The following is a 17,199-nucleotide window of genomic DNA, read 5'->3' on the forward strand; positions in this document are numbered from 1 at the left end:
CCCGGACCATCGAGAGAGCTTCACCCAACTGTGGGCAAGTCGTCTATGGCTATAGTCCTGACGCCATATCCGGTCCACTTCCGCCCTGCCTTGGGCCCACTTTCTGTGCTGCCTTCCGTCCCCGCCAACCTGCTTTTAACCTTTGCAGAACCCAGAACCAAACACACCAGGAACCTTCCCTTTCGGCGTCGTGTTTCCCACCCGGACCCTCTCGGGCTTTGCACCAGGACTGTGGGCAAACGCCCTATTGTGGCAGGCGGCATGACGCCGCTTCCGCTTCACTTCCGCCCCTCGTTTGCCTCCCCTTCCGGTTTCCCAGTCCCCACCCTCCCCCCTTGGTCGCCAGCTTAACGACTAATCGATCCATCGATTCCGGGTCCCCGCTTCCCCCCAGGCGAGTCGGCCCCACCAGTGGACGAACCCCCTCTCCCTCCACAGTGGCAGGTATGAGGTCACTTCCGTCCTACTTCCGCCCTTCCTCTGCCCCACTTCCGGTCCTGGCGTTTTCCCCTTCCCCCGGTGGTGCCGAACCCCCCGCCAGCGGCTCCGGGTGGGTACCGCGGCCCGGGGGGGGAGGGTCTGGGGTGTGAGGACGGGGTGGGGGGCTGGGAGGAGGAGGAGCAGTGCCCGGGGACTCTGGGGGTTTGCTGGGGGGATCTAGTGGGGCAGGGTTGGGCAAGGGGGACATGGGGGTCCTCAGAAGGGATTTTGGGGGGCAGGGGGGATCTGGGGGTCGGCAGGGGGTCAGCAAGAGGGGTTGTGTGGGGCAGGGGTGGGCAGGAGGGATGCTGGGTGGTTCTGGGGGCAGGGGGTGGGCATGGGGGATACGGAGGATGTGGGGGTAGCAGGGGAATTCTGTGGGGCAGGGATGGGCAAGGAGAACTTGGGGGCCCTCAAGGGATTTTGGGGGGCAGGGGGGATCTGGGGGTCGGCAGGGGGTCAGCAAGAGGGGTTGTGTGGGGCAGGGGTGGGCAGGAGGGATGCTGGGTGGTTCTGGGGGCAGGGGGTGGGCATGGGGGATACGGAGGATGTGGGGGGTCAGCAGGGGGATTCTGTGGGGCAGGGATGGGCAAGGAGAACTTGGGGGCCCTCAGAAGGGATTTGGGGGGCAGGAGGGCTCTAGGGGTTGGCAGGGGGATCTGGGAGCAGGGGGTGGGCAAGGGGAACATGGAGATCGGGGGGCAGGGATGGGCAAGGGGGACATGGGCGGCCTACGGCTTGGCAGGGGGTGGGCAGGAAGGATGATGGGGGAGTCTTGGGTCAGCAAGGGGGATGTGGGGTGATCAGGGAGATGAGCAGCAGCTCGTGTCTCTAACCCCATCTCCCCCTCCAACGCACAGGCCCATCCCCATGGCCTCGCGGCACCAGCGCCGCCTCTGGCGCTACGTGGAGTCTGGCCGGCACCGCCGGCTGCGCTCGCTCCTCACCCGCCACCGGGAGCTGCTGGACCTGGACCAGCCAGGGGGGCACAAGGGCCGTCCCCCCCTGCACTATGCCTGCGCCCACCGAGACCCCATGGCTGCCCAGATCCTCCTGGGCCACGGAGCCAACCCCGCCCTCCAGGACCGGCAAGGAGACACGGCCCTGCACCACGCCGCCCGGCAGGCCGCCCGCAAGGGCAAGAACGGTGAGCACCGGCCCTTTAAATCCCGGCCGGGGGGAAGGGATTTGAACCCAGGCCTCACCTCTGGGCTGCAGTGCTTCGAGGATACCACTTTGGGGGGGAGGCAATGGGAGCCAGGGATAGAACCCAGGAGTCCTGGCTTCTACCGCCCCCCCTCGTCTAGCCACTAGACCTCACTCCCCTCCCAGAGCCGGGAAGAGAACCCAGGAGTCCTGGCTCCCAGCGCCCCCCTGCTCAACCACTAGACCCCTCCCCCTCCCAGAGCCGGGAAGAGAACCCAGGAGTCCTGGCTCCCAGCGCCCCCCTGCTCTAACCACTAGACCCCACTCCCCTCCCAGAGCTGCGGGGAGACCCCAGGAGTCCTGGCTCCCAGAGCCCCCCTGCTATAACCACTAGACCCCACTCCTCTCCCAGAGCCAGGGTGAGAACCCAGGAGTCCTGGCTCTCAGCCCCCCTGCTGTAACCCGCTAGACCCCACTCTTCTTTCAGATGCAACCTGTAGTGCAGGTCTCTGGCCACTAGGGGGTGCCACCGAGTTCCCAACCCCAGGAAAGCAGGAGAGACCTGGACATGGAATGGAAAACCCAGGAACGGGAGTCTGGGGGGCCTAGACCACGATGGGGGCTGGGGACCCAGGCGTCCAGGATGGCATTTGCTCCCTCCAGGGGGCACCATTAACGTCTCCCTTTCTCCCTCTCCAGTGTACAAAGTCCTCTTTGCCAGCCTGCAGAGCCACTGCCCTCGGGCCATGGGGATCCGGAACCGGGCCGGGGAGACGCCCAGGGACCTTCTGGGGCCCATGAAGGAGGAGCAGGTACCGATCTGGTCCGCCAGGGGGTGCTGTGCTGGAAGGAGCCGGTTGGGGCTCGGCAGGAGGCGCTCTCCCCTGCCAAGTCAGTGCTGGCCCCAGTGCCCTAGGGCAGTGCTCGGGGTCTGCGCTGCAGGGAGCGGGGCGGGGGGGGTCAGTAGGGGGTTGTTACCAGATTTGCTCATTACTTTGGGGTAGGCTCATTTATTAGGGTTATTCTTTGGGGGGGGGGGGTCTGTACTTCTATCAATGTGTCGCTTGTGTTCATACGGAGTTTTACTTCTCCCCGCTGCAAGTTCCCTCCCAATGGCGCTACCCTGCAGGACCGGGGTTCCCCAGGGCTGGGTTCCTCCAGCCCCAGAATCAGACGAACACACGCACGTTGACAGAGCGCGTCTGAGAGGGCCGGGTTAATCAGCGCTCCCAAGCTGACCCCTTAGATGCTCCGGGCCCCGGCAGGCTGGGTCGAGCAGCGCCTCCAAGCTGCCACCCTCACACGCCCCGGGTTCAGCACGTCCCTGTCCCCACTTTCACGTTGTAACCCACTGGATGAGCAAACCCCTCAGGAGTTTTGGGCGCTGCAGGGATCTTTTAGCTCAGGTACGAGGAGCGTTGCCGCAGAGCAAATGAGGAAGCCAAAAAACACCCACGAGGGGGGGATAGAGAGAGAGAAGCAACCAGCTTAACCGTGAAAGTTATTTATTGCCAGGTAATAACCATAGAGGAGCCAAACAAACAAAACAGTTACTATATTAAATCTAACTTAAATTTGATTATAAAAGTCAAGTTTAGAAAACTATAACTGATCCCACAAGTCAGGGTCAGAAGCCGATACCTAGAGAGAGAGAGCTGGGTTCTCACCACTCCGTGAAGCTTGAATCTATCGGGGGTCCCCGGTGGCGGTGATAGCTGAGGGTCCAGGGTGCTGGAATCAGGCAGAGCCCCCCGCACGATCACTCAGGAGAAGATGAAGTCCCGGTGGAACGGATGCAGCTTTTGGATCCAGGCATCAGAGCACTTCCTTGAGCGTGGGTCGGGGTTTTTGTAGGGAAAGAACCATGGTTCAAGGGAGACACTAGATTTGTTGATGTGTAAACAAGGGAGGATCCCAAAGGTGTTTTGTTCAGGCTAGACCATGGGAGCTGTTCATTCCCGGCTGTGGGCCGTGTTCCTTGGAGGGAACCCACAATGCAATTAGGGAGCGTCACTGTTTTGGATACTAGTAAGGGATTCGTGACTAGAATTGGTCTGATAACTACTGAGCTGGGTGTGTGCAAGTGTGGGTTCATTAACATCTGGAGCAGAGATCCCCCATCATGCACTGCTTCCCTGCTTTTCTGGTCCCAGAGTTCAGTGCGGTTCTTTCCTCGGAGTCTCTGTTCTCCAATCTGTATGCTAATGGGGATGCCTCCCTGTCCCATCTTCCATGCAAATGAGGCCAAGGGAGTTTCCTTAATCCTGTCACTCTTGGCCCAGGGGTTTAGGTGTGTCTCCCTCGGCCTTTTTATTGCTTTTTGTAAGTCTGTCTTCTGATTGGCTTTGGTGAGGTGGGGGGGTCTTTTCGTGAGTCAGACAGGCTGGATACTGTGCCCTGGTTCCCCAAGAACACAGAGCTGACGGGAGAGATTAATAAGCCTGGAGCTTTTCACCTTGGAAAAGAGACGACTAAGGGGCATATGACAGAGGTCTATAAAATCATGACTGGTGTGGAGAAAGTAGATAAGGAAGTATTATTTACTCCTTCTCATAACACAAGAACTGGGGGTCACCCAATGCAATAATAGGCAGCAGATTTAAAACAAACAACAGGAAGTATTTCTTCACACAATATACAGTCAACCTGTGGAACTCCTTGCCAGAGGATGTTGTGAAGGTCAAGGCTATAACAGGGTTCAAAAAAGAACTAGATAAATTTGTGGAGGATATGTGCCTCAATGGGTGTTAGCCAGGATGGGCAGGGATGGTGTCCCTAGCCTCTGTTTGCCAGATGCCGGGAATGGGCGACAGGGGATGGGTCACTTGATGATTCTGAGGATGGAGTGGAGATCAAGGGTAATCTAGGCATGGCCCAATATCTAAACAAAGACTTTGCCTCAGTCTTTAATAAGGCTAAAGAGGATCTTAGGGATAATGGTAGCATGACAAAGGGGAAGGAGGATATGGAGGTAAATATTACCATATCTGAGGTAGAAGTGAAACTCAAACAGCTTAATGGGACTAAATGGGGGGCCCAGATAATCTTCATCCAAGAATATTAAAGGAATTGGCACACGAAATTGCAAGCCCATTAGCAAGAATTTTTAATCAATCTGTCAACTCAGGAGTTGTACCGTATGACTGGAGAATTGCTAACACAGTTCCTATTTTTAAGAAAGGGGAAGAAAAGTGATCCGGGTAACTATAGGCCAGTTAGTTTGACATCTGTAGTATGCAAGGCCCGCTCCTGGACAGGGTAAGCCCGTAATCAGTCCATCGTTCCAAAGCTGGGTAATGATTTCACACCAGCCTGTGATCCGAAGTAGAGATCCCCCAAAATTGCGATCAGAATCCACACTGGTTTACAGAAAACAGTAAAACAAGTTTATTAGCTGCAGAACGACCGATTTTAAGTGAGTTCAAGAAGAAAGGCATCGACGTCAGAACGGGTTACAAGGGAAATCAAAAGGCTGACGTCACTCTGTTTGCCAGAAGCTGGGAACGGGGCCACAGGGGGTGGGTCACTTGGTGATTCCCTCTTCTGTGCATTCCCTCTGGGGCACCTGGCACTGGCCCCTGTCGGAAGACAGGACACTGGGCTCGACGGGCCTTTGGTCTGACACAGTCTGGCCGTTCTTATTCAGGGGTGTGTTAACCGGAGTGTCGTGTGTAACACACGGGAGGTAAATGTCCGGCTCTGCTTGGCACGGGTGAGGCCCCAACTGGGGTCCTGGGTCCAGTTCTGGGAGCCACGCTCTAGGAAAGAGGGGGACAAATTGGCGAGAGGCCAGAGAAGAGAAACAAAAATGAGTGAAGGGTTAGACGCCCTGACCTAGGGGGAAAGGTTAGAAAACGGGGCACGTTTAGTCTGGAGAAAAGAAGAGCGATGGGGGAACCTGAGAACAGTCTACAAATACGTTCAGGGCTGGTGTAAAAGGACCGGGGATCGATGGTTCCCCACGTTCGCTGAAGGCCGGACACGACGTAACGGGCTTAATCCGCACCAAAGGCACTTTCATTTAGGTACCAGGAAAATCTTCCTCACTCTAAGGGGAATTGAGCTCTGGAATCGGTGTCCACGGGCGGGTCGCGGGATCCCCGTCCCGGGAGGTTTAAGACCAGGTTGGCCAAACCCCTGGCAGGGCTGGTCTAGGTTGGCTGGGCCCTGCCTCAGCGTGGGGGCCGGGTGTGACGGCGACGTCCCAGCCCGTGCTGGTTCTCTGATGCCCGATGACTCTCCGCAGCAGCCCCCGGAGGAATCTGAGGAGAGCGGCGGGGAGCGGGACAGGGACTGGGAGTGGCGCCAGAAGCTCCTCGGGGAATGCCAAGATGAATACCAGGAGATCTGGCGCTACGAAGGTAGGGACCCTGCATGGCCCCCTAGACGGGACAGGCCCCATTCCCCGCCCCCCTGAGCCAGCCTATCCCCACCCTGGAGCCGGGTGGGAGCCGGCGCCCCCTAGAGGGGACAGGCCCCTGCCCATTCCCCGCCTCCCTGAGCCAGCCAGTCCCCACCCTGGAGCCAGGTGGGAGCCGGCGCCCACTAGAGGGGACAGGCCCCTGCCCCATTCCCCACCCCCCTGAGCCAGCCAGTCCCCGCCCTGGGGCCGGGTGGGAGCTGGCGCCCCCTAGAGGGGACAGGCCCCGTGCCCCATTCCCAGCCCCCCTGAGCCAGCCAGTCCCCGCCCTGGGGCCGGGTGGGAGCTGGCGCCCCCTAGAGGGGACAGGCCCCTGCCCCATTCCCCGCCCCCCTGAGCCAGCCAGTCCCGCCCTGGGGCCGGGTGGGAGCCGGCGCCCCCTAGAGGGGACAGGCCCCTGCCCCATTCCCCGCCCCCCGGAGCCAGCCAGTCCCCGCCCTGGGGCCGGATGGGAGCTGGCACCCCCTAGAGAGGACAGGCCCCTGCCCCATTCCCCGCTCCCCCGAGCCAGGCAGTGTCAGATCAGCCCTGGTGCCCCCTACAGGGGAAATTCTCACCTAACACCACCCTCCTCGTCTCTCCCCCCGTCCCCAGAGGATTTCTGCACGGCCCACCCGGACCCAGAACCCTACGAGGAGTGGGCAGAGCGCATGGCACGGGAATACAGGCGGAAAGACCGCCAGTGGGCGGGACCTGGCCCCCAGAGGGCGGGGCCTGGCCCTCAGGTCCCCGACAATGGCGCCGCGCATCCCCCGCCCCACACCTCCCAGCGCCCCCTGGAGGAAGAGTCTCGTCTGTACCGGGAACGCGCCCGCACCAAGAAGGAGGAGCTGCGGGAAGCCAAGCGGCAGCGTTACCAGGAGGGCTGCGCCCGCGTCTTCGCCCCCAATGCCACCCGCCCCCTGTGCTACGGGGACATCCCGTGGCCCTGCCCCACGGGCACCGTGGCGGAGATGGCCGCTGTCGCCATGCTAGGCACGGATCCCTCGGACGTGGGCGCCTACCGCCGCCAGCTCCGGCGCCAGCAGGCCCTGTGGCACCCGGATAAATTCGCCCAGCGCTGCGGGGGGCGGCTGGCGGAACCGGACCGGTGCCGGATCCTGGCCACGGTCACGGCCCTGTCCCAGGAACTCAACAGGCTGGCCGAGGCGGCCAAGTAACACGAACACGCACGCACGCAGCTGTGTCAATAAAGGGTCGGTTCTTGTATAGAGCCCGGACTCCTGGGTTCTCTCCCCGGCTCTGGGAGGGGAGTGGGCGCTGGTGGTTAGAGTGGGGGGGGCTGGGAGCCAGGACGCCTGGGTTCTCTCCCCAGCTCTGGGAGGGGAAGGGGATCTGGTGGTTAGAGCAGGGGGGGCTGGGAGCCAGGACTCCTGGGTTCTCTCCCCAGCTCTGGGAGGGGAGTGGGGGCTGGTGATTAGAGCAGGGGGGGCTGGGAGCCAGGACGCCTGGGTTCTCTCCCCAGCTCTGGGAGGGGAAGGGGATCTGGTGGTTAGAGCAGGGGGGGCTGGGAGCCAGGACTCCTGGGTTCTCTCCCCGGCTCTGGGAGGGGAGTGGGGGCTGGTGATTAGAGCAGGGGGGGCTGGGAGCCAGGACTCCTGGGTTCTCTCCCCGGCTCTGGGAGGGGAAGGGGATCTGGTGGTTAGAGCAGAGGGGGCTGGGAGCCAGGACTCCTGGGTTCTCTCCCCGGCTGCGGGAGGGGGGTTACAGGAGCGGGGGCTGCCTATTCCCCTAACTTCACCCCACCCTGCGCCACAATTCCTTGCCCCAAGCACAGAACATCCCCTTCCCCTCCCCCCGCAATCGGCCTCCCTGCTCCTCTTGCTCAATGTCTCGTTCTCAGAGTTTGGTAACTAGGAGCCGCTGGGCCTGCGGCCAGAGCCGGGCCCCAGTTCCCAGGCTGGTGACGAAGGGAGCAGCCCTCAGCAAACCCACAGAGCCCGGGGGGGGGAGCCCAGGGCTGGGCTGGCAGGTGCTGCGGGTCGGGAGCGAGGGGCACCGGCAGGGCTGGGGTGGGGGGGCAGGGCTGGGCTGGCAGGGGCTGCGGGTCGGGAGTGAGGGGCACCGGCAGGGCTGGGGGGGCAGGGCTGGGCTAGCAGGGGCTGCGGATCGGGAGTGAGGGGCACCGGCAGAGCTGGGGGGGCCCAGGGCTGGGGGGGTGGGGGCTGCGGGTCGGGAGTGAGGGGCACCGGCAGGGCTGGGGGGGGCAGAGCCGGGCTGGCAGGGGGCTGCGGGTCGGGAGTGAGGGGCACCGGCAGGGCTGCGGGGGGGGCAGAGCCGGGCTGGCAGGGGGCTGCGGGTCGGGAGTGAGGGGCACCGGCAGGGCTGGGGGGGCAGGGCTGGGCTAGCAGGGGCTGCGGGTTGGGAGTGAGGGGCACCGGCAGAGCTGGGGGGGCCCAGGGCTGGGGGGGAGGGGGCTGCGGGTCGGGAGTGAGGGGCACCGGCAGGGCTGGGGGGGGCAGAGCCGGGCTGGCAGGGGGCTGCGGGTCGGGAGTGAGGGGCACCGGCAGGGCTGCGGGGGGGCAGAGCCGGGCTGGCAGGGGGCTGCGGGTCGGGAGTGAGGGGCACCGGCAGGGCTGCGGGGGGGCAGAGCCGGGCTGGCAGGGGGCTGCGGGTCGGGAGTGAGGGGCACCGGTAGGGCTGGGGGGGGGGCAGAGCCGGGCTGGCAGGGGGCTGCGGGTCGGGAGTGAGGGGCACCGGCAGAGCTGGGGGGGCCCAGGGCCGGCCTGGCAGGGGGCTGCGGGTCGGGAGTGAGAGGCCCCGAGCCCCCATCCCCTCAGAACCCCACACTGACACTGTCCCCGTGCGAGTGTCTCTGGGGAGCGGCCCGACGTGGACGGTTGCTCCCGGGCTCAACCCCGGCTCCCAGCCCTGCCCGGCTGGCACCAGACGACCCCGCCCGCCCCTCCTCCGTGTCCTCTCTTCCCGTCTGTCTGCAGTTCCCCATCCCTTCGGTCTCTCCTCCTTTGCCTCGTTCTGTCTCTCCTTCCCTCGTCTCTTCATCCTCCTTCAGTTCCTCGGGTTTTCCCTCACTCCCTCCTTCAGTTTTCTTCATCCGATTTCTTTCCTTCGCGCATTTGCTCGTTCTTTTCTTTTTTCACTGACTCATTCCTTCCTTCTTCCCTTTCCTTTCCTCCTTTCCCACCTTCATCCTCTGGTTCCTTTTTTCTTTCCAGCCTTTTTCCCTCCCTCTTTCTTTTTTCATGCAGCCCTTCGTTCCCTCACTTGTGCCCCGTTCGTTCATTTATTCCTTCATTCACTCTTTGTCCCTTTCTTCTCTCATCCTTTCATTCCCTCGTTCCGGCGTTTGTTCTTTCCTCCCCTTGTTCCTTAACTCATGGTTTTCTTTCTCAGTTTGTTTCTTTCTATCCTTATTTTCTATCCCTTTTTATTTGCACCCATTTTATTTCTATTTCTATCCATTTTTTCTTTCTCTCTCTATCCATTTGTCTTTGGGATTTTTCTTTCTTTCCTCCATTTTTATCAGTTTTCTCTTTCTATCCTTTAATTTCCCTCTTGCTTGCTTGCTTCTATCCATTTTCTTTCCTTTTCCCTTTTCTTTTCTTCATTCTTTCTTCTTCTGTCTTTGTTTGTTTTCTTTCTCTCTTTGCCCCACCCCGTCTCTCCTCCACGCACCCCCGTCACACCCCTCGCTCCCCGTCAGGATGACCCAAGAGGAAGGCTCTGGCGTCTTTCTGCTCACATCACAGCTGGGTTGGGACAGGGTGACTCACGGGCAGGAATTCCCGCCCGGTGCCATATAAACCCCGCGCCCGGCCCGGCCCGAGCAGATGTCTCCCATCGCCAGCGCCCAGCCGCCCATCCCGGGGGGGACCATGGTGAAGTTCGGGGCAGGCCTCAGGCCTGTGGATCCTGCCCGGGGCTCCGGCTTGCTGTGCTCGGCGTGTGGCTTCCTGCTCATCCGGCCCCAGCAGACAGAGTGCGGCCACCGGTACTGCACGGCCTGCGTCCCGCGACTGCTGGGGTGAGCGCGGGGGGCTGCGGGTGGGGGTGAGGGGCACCGGCGGGGCTGGGCTGGCAGGGGCTGCGGGTCGGGAGTGAGGGGCGCTGGCAGGGGCTGCGGGTCGGGAGTGAGGGGCACCGGCAGGGTGGGGGGGCAGGGGGCTGCGGGTCGGGGGTGAGGGGCACCGGGAGGGGGGGGGCAGGGGCTGCGGGTCGGGGTGAGGGGCACCGGCAGGTGGGGGGGCAGGGGCTGCGGGTCGGGAGTGAGGGGCACCGGCGGGGGGGGGACAGGGGCTGCGGGTCGGGAGTGAGGGGCACCGGTGGGGGGGGGCAGGGGCTGCGGGTGGGGGTGAGGGGCACCGGCGGGGCTGGGCTGGCAGGGGCTGCGGGTCGGGGTGAGGGGCACCGGCAGGGTGGGGGGGCAGGGGCTGCGGGTCGGGAGTGAGGGGCACCGGCGGGGGGGGGACAGGGGCTGCGGGTCGGGAGTGAGGGGCACCGGCGGGGGGGGGGGGGAGCAGGGGCTGCGGGTCGGGAGTGAGGGGCACCGGGAGGGGGTCTGTCTCTGACACGTTTGTAAGCAGCCGGGCCCCGTCTAACCCGTGTCCCCGCCGTGGGGTGGGGGGGGGGGGGGGCTGCGCTGAACTCTGGTGACGGGATTTGTCTCCTCACAGGGACACAGACAAGGTGACCTGCTGCGTTTGTAGCAAGAGACTGAGCCCCAACCAGGTGAGTGTCACCAGGAAAACGCTGGGGGCTGCGGGTGGGGGTGAGGGGCTCCGGCAGGGCTGGGGGGGGCTGGGGGCTGCGGGTGGGGGTGAGGGGCACCGGCAGGGCTGGGGGGGCAGGGCTGGGCTAGCAGGGGCTGCGGGTCGGGGTGAGGGGCTCCGGGAGGGTGGGGGGGCAGGGGCTGCGGGTCGGGAGTGAGGGGCACCAGCGGGGGGGGGCAGGGGCTGCGGGTCGGGAGTGAGGGGCACCAGCGGGGGGGGAGGGGCTGCGGGGGGGGGGGCTCCGGCAGGGCTGGGGGGCGCAGGGGGCTGCCGGTCGGGAGTGGGGGGCTCCGGCAGGGCTGGGGGGGGCAGGGGGCTGCGGGTCGGGGTGAGGGGCACCGGCAGGGGGGGGGGGGGGCAGGGCTGGGCTAGCAGGGGCTGCGGGTCGGGGTGAGGGGCACCGGGAGGGTGGGGGGGCAGGGGCTGCGGGTCGGGAGTGAGGGGCACCAGCGGGGGGGGGCAGGGGCTGCGGGTCGGGAGTGAGGGGCACCAGCGGGGGGGGGGGGGCTGCGGGGGGGGGGGCTCCGGCAGGGCTGGGGGGCGCAGGGGGCTGCCGGTCGGGAGTGGGGGGCTCCGGCAGGGCTGGGGGGGGCAGGGGGCTGCGGGGCAGGAGTGAGGGGCACCGGCAGGGCTGGGGGGGGCAGGGGGCTGCGGGTCGGGAGTGAGGGGCACCGGCAGGGCTGGGGGGGGCGGGGGGCTGCGGGTCGGGAGTGAGGGGCACCGGCAGGGCTGCCGGGGGGCAGGGGGCTGCGGGTCGGGAGTGAGGGGCTCCGGCAGGGCTGGGGGGGGGCGGGGGGCTGCAGGTCGGGAGTGGGGGGCTCCGGCAGCGCCGTGGATTCACTGATTCTTTTCTCTCCTTCCTCAGTTTCACAAGGACCGAGCGGCCGAGAAAGACGCTCTCAGCACGGCCGTGACCTGCCCCAGAGCCAGCTGCAGCTGGATGGGGACCCTGGCGTCCTACCTGGTGAGAACCCGGGACACAGACACACCCCAGCCCCAGATCGGGGCCCACGGCCCCGAGAGGGGACAGGTCCCTGCCCCGTTCCCTGCACCCCTGAGCCAGCCAGTCCCCGCCCTGGGGCAGGGGGGAGCCGGCGCCCCCTAGAGGGGACAGGCCCCATGCCCCATTCCCCGCCCCCCTGAGCCAGCCAGTCCCCGCCCTGGGGCTGGGTGGGAGCCGGCGCCCCCTAGAGGGGACAGGCCCCTGCCCCATTCCCCGCCCCCCCCCCCCCCCCCCCAGCCAGCCAGGCCCACGTCTGCTCTGGGACTGTATTGATGGTGCAGTTGTGCCCCCTGGTGGCCGTCCCTGGGAATGGCAGGCTGGAGCTCTTAAAGGGCCAGTTCCCCTTTTTAACCTCACTGCTTGTCTCTCTCCGCAGGGCCCCCATCGATGTGGCCAGGCCCCATCTCCCATCACCACCCCCTAGACTCTCCCCCTTCCCAAGGCACCCCCCCACTGCTGCTCCCTCCAGACTCCATTCCCTCTCCCTCTGACCCCCACGGCCCCACCCCCACGGCCCTCCCTGCAGTCCGCTTAACCCCCCCCCCCAATTTTCCCTCTACCCCCCTGATCCCACTACGCTGCCCCCTCCCCACACCCCCCATCCTCTAACCCTCTCCTCTCTCCCGCTGCAGGAGCACCTCTGCCCCCCAGCGGTGAGTCCCGGCCCGGAGGAGAAGTCAGCTCCGAAGGACCTGGAGGTCCACGTGATGACAGGTGTCCCCCGGGGGGGCAGGAACTCCCAGATGGTGAGTCACAAGGCAGCCACCAGATGTGCAGGGGAAAGGAGGAGGCCTGGTGGCCAGATGTGGAGAGGGGAGGATGATGTAGGCTGATGTTTGGAGGGGGGGCAGCCAGATGTGCAAGGGGGAAGGGGAGATGTAAGCTAGTGGCCAGATGTTTGGGGAGCTAGCCAGACGGGCAGGCTGGGGGGGCTGAGGGGAAGTAGTTTGCAGCCAGATGTGCGGGGCGGTAGCCAGATGGGAGCTGACCCCTCTCCCATCCTCCCCCAGGACGCCCCGCCCCTGGATCTCCAGCGGAGGATAGAGCAGCTGGAGGTTATGGTGACCTCCCTGCGCCAGGAGCTCCGGAGCCAGGCCAGTGCCATGCAAGCTCTCCAGCGCCGGGGCCTCCAGGACCAGCCGTCCCCGGGGGTCTCCGCGGAGCCGTCTGGCTGCTCCCACGGGGCTCGGGGAGCCGCAGCTACGTCCCCGGAGCTGGCCAGCGCCGACGGGACCCTGGTGTGGAAGCTCCAAGGGTTCTCCAAGCTGCTGGGGGAGGCCAAGGCCGGGAGGAGAACGTCCATCTATTCCTCGGTCTTCGCCACCCACCCCTTCGGCTACCGGCTCTGCCTCCGGCTCTACCCGGACGGGGATGGGGCCGGCCAGGGGACTCACCTGTCACTGTTCATGGCCTTGGCCAAGGGGCCCTACGATGATCTCCTGCCTTGGCCTTTCCTCCGCAAGGTCACCTTCTACCTCCTGGATCCCTGGCGGAAGAGGCCGGCCCTGAGGGAGACTTTCGCCCCTGACCCCTGCAGCACGTCCTTCCAGCAGCCCCAGGGCCAGCTCAACGTGGCTAGCGGGAGCCCCCTCTTTGCCCCCCACGGACAGCTCCAAAACTACCTCAAAGACGACACCCTCTACGTCAAGGTGGTGGTGGACACGTCCGGGATGGGGGTGTGAGCTTTGGGGGCGAGGGGTTCCTCTGCCTCCATACCCTCCTGCCTCTTCCTATTCCTCCCTCAGCGCCCCCTAAAGCCCTGCCCCCCGGTGCTGCCCCCTATCACCCTCCAGCTCTCCCGCCGAAGCCTTAGAAACATCCTGCCTTGCACGTTAGCGGCCTGGAAACCGTCCAGCTGCCAAAGGCGACTGCAGGAGGAGGTGCCCTTGTGGCTTAGTACACTCAGCGCTTGTTAGGCTCTGAAAGCTAAGCAGGGCTGGGCTTGTTCTGATCCCGGCTGGGCGACCTCACACCTGAGATCCCAGTGCTCAGCAGGGACTGGGCTGTGTGGGGGGAGACGGGGGAGCTAAGCAGGGGGCTGGTCTGTTCGAGTCTCTGGAGGGGAGACCCTCACTGCGAAGCAGGGCCTGTCTTGTTTGTGCAGGTGGCTGGAGGCGAGGATAAGCTGCTCGGTCATTGTGCTTCTCTGATCATTTATGATAATTTATTACCGTTACTAACGATCCGCGCTGCGGGAAGGCGGCGTTTGCGGGTTTATCGAAGCACTGACTTCTCTATTTATCTATTTATGTATTTATGGGCCGGCTGCTGGTGCCCCTGGGCAGAGCCGTTCCCGCGGGAAGGGGGAGTCCGGGGCGGGGACACTCCACCGGGGGCAGCTCCGCTGCTCTGCCGTGAGACCCCCCCCAACCCGTTCCTGGAGCCGAGACAGGGGCTCTGGGCGCGCGGCCGTTGTGGGGCTCCCTGCGAGATGGGAGGTAATGCGCACTTCGTGTGTGTGTCTGTCTGTCTGTCTGTCTGTGCGTGTGAAGCACAATCACTACGGCCCCTAGCGCAGCCGCTGGCCCAGGACCCGTCCTGCCACCTCGCCCCGTATTGATCGCCAGCGTCTGGTTTATTTATTGTGCGATATTGTAATAAAAATCTCTCTGCATCACTCGTGTGACTGCCCTTGTCACAGTGCCCAGCTCAGCGCCCGGACTGCCCGGGCACAGCGCCCCCTGCTGGGCTCCCCCTGCTGCCCCCTGCCCCCCACAGCCCAGTGTCCCCTGCTGGGCTCCCCCTGCCGCCCCCTGCCCCCCGCAGCCCTGCTCCCCCTGCAGCCCAGCACCCCCTGCTGGGCTCCCCCTGCTGCCCCCTGCCCCCCACAGCCCAGTGCCCCCTGCTGGGCTCTCCCTGCCGCCCCCTGCCCCCCACAGCCCTGCTCCCCCCGCAGCCCAGTGCCCCCTGCTGGGCTCTCCCTGCCGCCCCCTGCCCCCCACAGCCCTGCTCCCCCCACAGCCCAGCGCCCCCTGCTGGGCTCCCCCTGCTGCCCCCTGCCCCCCACAGCCCAGTGCCCCCTGCTGGGCTCCCCCTGCCGCCCCCTGCAGCCCAGCGCCCCCTGCTGGGCTCCCCCTGCTGCCCCCTGCCACAGCCCAGTGCCCCCTGCTGGGCTCCCCCTGCCGCCCCCTGCCCCCCGCAGCCCTGCTCCCCCTGCAGCCCAGCACCCCCTGCTGGGCTCCCCCTGCTGCCCCCTGCCCCCCACAGCCCAGTGCCCCCTGCTGGGCTCCCCCTGCCGCCCCCTGCCCCCCACAGCCCTGCTCCCCCCGCAGCCCAGCGCCCCCTGCTGGGCTCCCTCTGCTGCCCCCTGCCCCCACAGCCCAGCGCCCCCTGCTGCCCCCTGCTGGGCTCCCCCTGCTGCCCCCTAACCCTGCATCCCTGCGCCCCCTGCTGAGCTCCCCTTGCTGCCCCCCGCAGCACAGCGCCCTCTGCTGGGCTCCCCCTGCTGCCCCCCACCCCATAGCCCAGTGCCCCCTGCTGCCCCTGCAGCTCAATGCCCCCTGCTGCCCCTACCCCCGACCCCTCCCGCCTCCTGCAGCCCAGCGCCCGGCACTGCTCCCAGCTGCCCGCCCCCGCCCCGCAGCCCAGGCCCCTAGCACCCCCCTGGGGCAATGGGGCCGGGGGCAGACGCTCCTGGCTGGGCTCTGCAGGCGCGCGCGGGGGGTGTAAGTTGCAGTTCTGCGGAACGGCCACGCGGTGGCAGCAGAGACCAAGATTTCCAGGCCGGCCATTAACACGGATCAACCTCTGCTGTTAACGGGACCGGGGGAGGAGGCGGGAGGCCAGGGTAGATGGGCCCGTGGGTCTGACCCGGGGTGGGAGGGAAGAGGGGGGAGGCCAGGATAGATGGGCCCGTGGGTCTGACCCGGGGTGGGAGGGAAGAGGGGGGAGACCAGGGTAGATGGGCCCGTGGGTCTGACCCGGGGTGGGAGGGAAGAGGGGGGAGGCCAGGATAGATGGGCCCGTGGGTCTGACCCGGGGTGGGAGGGAAGAGGGGGGAGACCAGGGTAAATGGGCCTGTGGGTCTGACCCAGGTGAGAGGGAGGAGGTGGGAGACCAGGGTAGATGGGCCCGTGGGTCTGACCCGGGTGGGAGGGAGGAGGCAGGAGACCAGGGTACCCGTGGGTCTGACCCGAGGTGGGAGGGAAGAGGCGGGAGACCAGGGTAGAGGGGCCCAGGGTCTGACCCGGGGTGGGAAGGAGGAGGCAGGAGACCAGGGTAGATGGGCCCAGGGGTTGACCCAGGTGGGAGGGAGGAGGCGGGAGACCAGGGTAGATGGGCCCAGGGGTTGACCCAGATGGGAGGGAGGAGGCGGGAGACCAGGGTAGATGCGCCCAGGGGCTGACCCGGGGTGGGAGGGAGGAGGCGGGAGACCAGAGTAGATGGGCCCAGGGGCTGACCCGGGTGGGAGGGAGGAGGCGGGAGACCAGGATAGGTGGGCCCAGGGTCTGACCCGGGTGGGAGGGAGGAGGCGGGAGACCAGGGTAGATGGGCCCAGGGGCTGACCTGAGTGGGAGGGAGGAGGCGGGATACCACGGTTGATGGGCCCAGGGTCTGACCCAGGTGGGAGAGAGGAGGCAGGATACCAGGGTAGATGGGCCCAGGGGCTGACCTGGGGTGGGAGGGAGGAGGCGGGATACCAGGGTAGATGGGCCCAGGGTCTGACCCGGGGTGGGAGGGAGGAGGCAGGATACCAGGGTAAATGGGCCTGTGGGTCTGACCCAGGTGGGAGGGAGGAGGTGGGAGACCAGGGTAGATGGGCCCAGGATCTGACCCAGGGTGGGAAGGAGGAGGCAGGATACCAGGGTAAAAGGGCCTGTGGGTCTGACCCAGGTGGGAGGGAGGAGGCAGGACACCAGGGTAGATGGGCCCAGGGTCTGACCTTGGGTGGGAGGGAAGAGGGGGGAGACCAGGGTAGATGGGCCCAGGGGCTGACCCGGGGTGGGAGGGAAGAGGGGGGAGACCAGGGTAGATGGGCCCAGGGGCTGACCCGGGTGGGAGGGAGGAGGCGGGAGACCAGGGTAGGTGGGCCCAGGGTCTGACCCAGGTGGGAGGGAGGAGGCAGGAGACCAGGGTAGATGGGCCCAGGGGCTGACCTGAGTGGGAGGGAGGAGGCGGGATACCACGGTTGATGGGCCCAGGGTCTGACCCAGGTGGGAGAGAGGAGGCAGGATACCAGGGTAGATGGGCCCAGGGGCTGACCTGGGGTGGGAGGGAGGAGGCGGGATACCAGGGTTGATGGGCCCAGGGGCTGACCTGAGTGGGAGGGAGGAGGCGGGATACCAAGGTAGATGGGCCCAGGGACTGACCCGGGGTGGGAGGGAGGAGGCAGGATACCAGGGTAAATGGGCCTGTGGGTCTGACCCAGGTGGGAGGGAGGAGGTGGGAGACCAGAGTAGATGGGCCCAGGATCTGACCCG

The 17,199-nt window shown here is 65.6% G+C and overlaps 2 protein-coding genes across 4 annotated transcripts; both read left to right on the forward strand.

Annotated features, from left to right (window-relative positions):
- Positions 1-291: 291 nt before the first annotated feature.
- NFKBIL1 (NFKB inhibitor like 1) lies at positions 292-7,260 on the forward strand. Of its 2 annotated transcripts, none has more exons than XM_037914570.2 (5): positions 292-444; positions 1,341-1,627; positions 2,326-2,438; positions 5,873-5,987; positions 6,641-7,260. In XM_037914570.2, the coding sequence occupies exons 2-5, from the start codon at positions 1,351-1,353 to the stop codon at positions 7,204-7,206; spliced, it is 1,071 nt and encodes a 356-aa protein (XP_037770498.1). In that variant the 5' UTR covers positions 292-444; positions 1,341-1,350; the 3' UTR covers positions 7,207-7,260. The 2 variants fall into 2 exon arrangements, with proteins under 2 accessions (XP_037770498.1, XP_037770497.2); XM_037914569.2 differs by having other exon boundaries at positions 438-550.
- A 1,512-nt stretch (positions 7,261-8,772) lies between these two features.
- LOC119567695 (TNF receptor-associated factor 3) lies at positions 8,773-14,396 on the forward strand. Of its 2 annotated transcripts, XM_037914546.2 has the most exons (6): positions 8,773-10,031; positions 10,681-10,735; positions 11,642-11,740; positions 12,412-12,525; positions 12,790-12,937; positions 12,989-14,396. In XM_037914546.2, the coding sequence occupies exons 1-6, from the start codon at positions 9,838-9,840 to the stop codon at positions 13,459-13,461; spliced, it is 1,083 nt and encodes a 360-aa protein (XP_037770474.1). In that variant the 5' UTR covers positions 8,773-9,837; the 3' UTR covers positions 13,462-14,396. The 2 variants fall into 2 exon arrangements, with proteins under 2 accessions (XP_037770474.1, XP_037770473.1); XM_037914545.2 differs by having other exon boundaries at positions 8,774-10,031; positions 12,790-14,396.
- The last annotated feature ends 2,803 nt before the right edge of the window (positions 14,397-17,199 follow it).

This window comes from Chelonia mydas, chromosome 14 (assembly GCF_015237465.2).
Source record: "Chelonia mydas isolate rCheMyd1 chromosome 14, rCheMyd1.pri.v2, whole genome shotgun sequence".
NCBI lineage: Eukaryota > Metazoa > Chordata > Testudines > Cheloniidae > Chelonia > Chelonia mydas.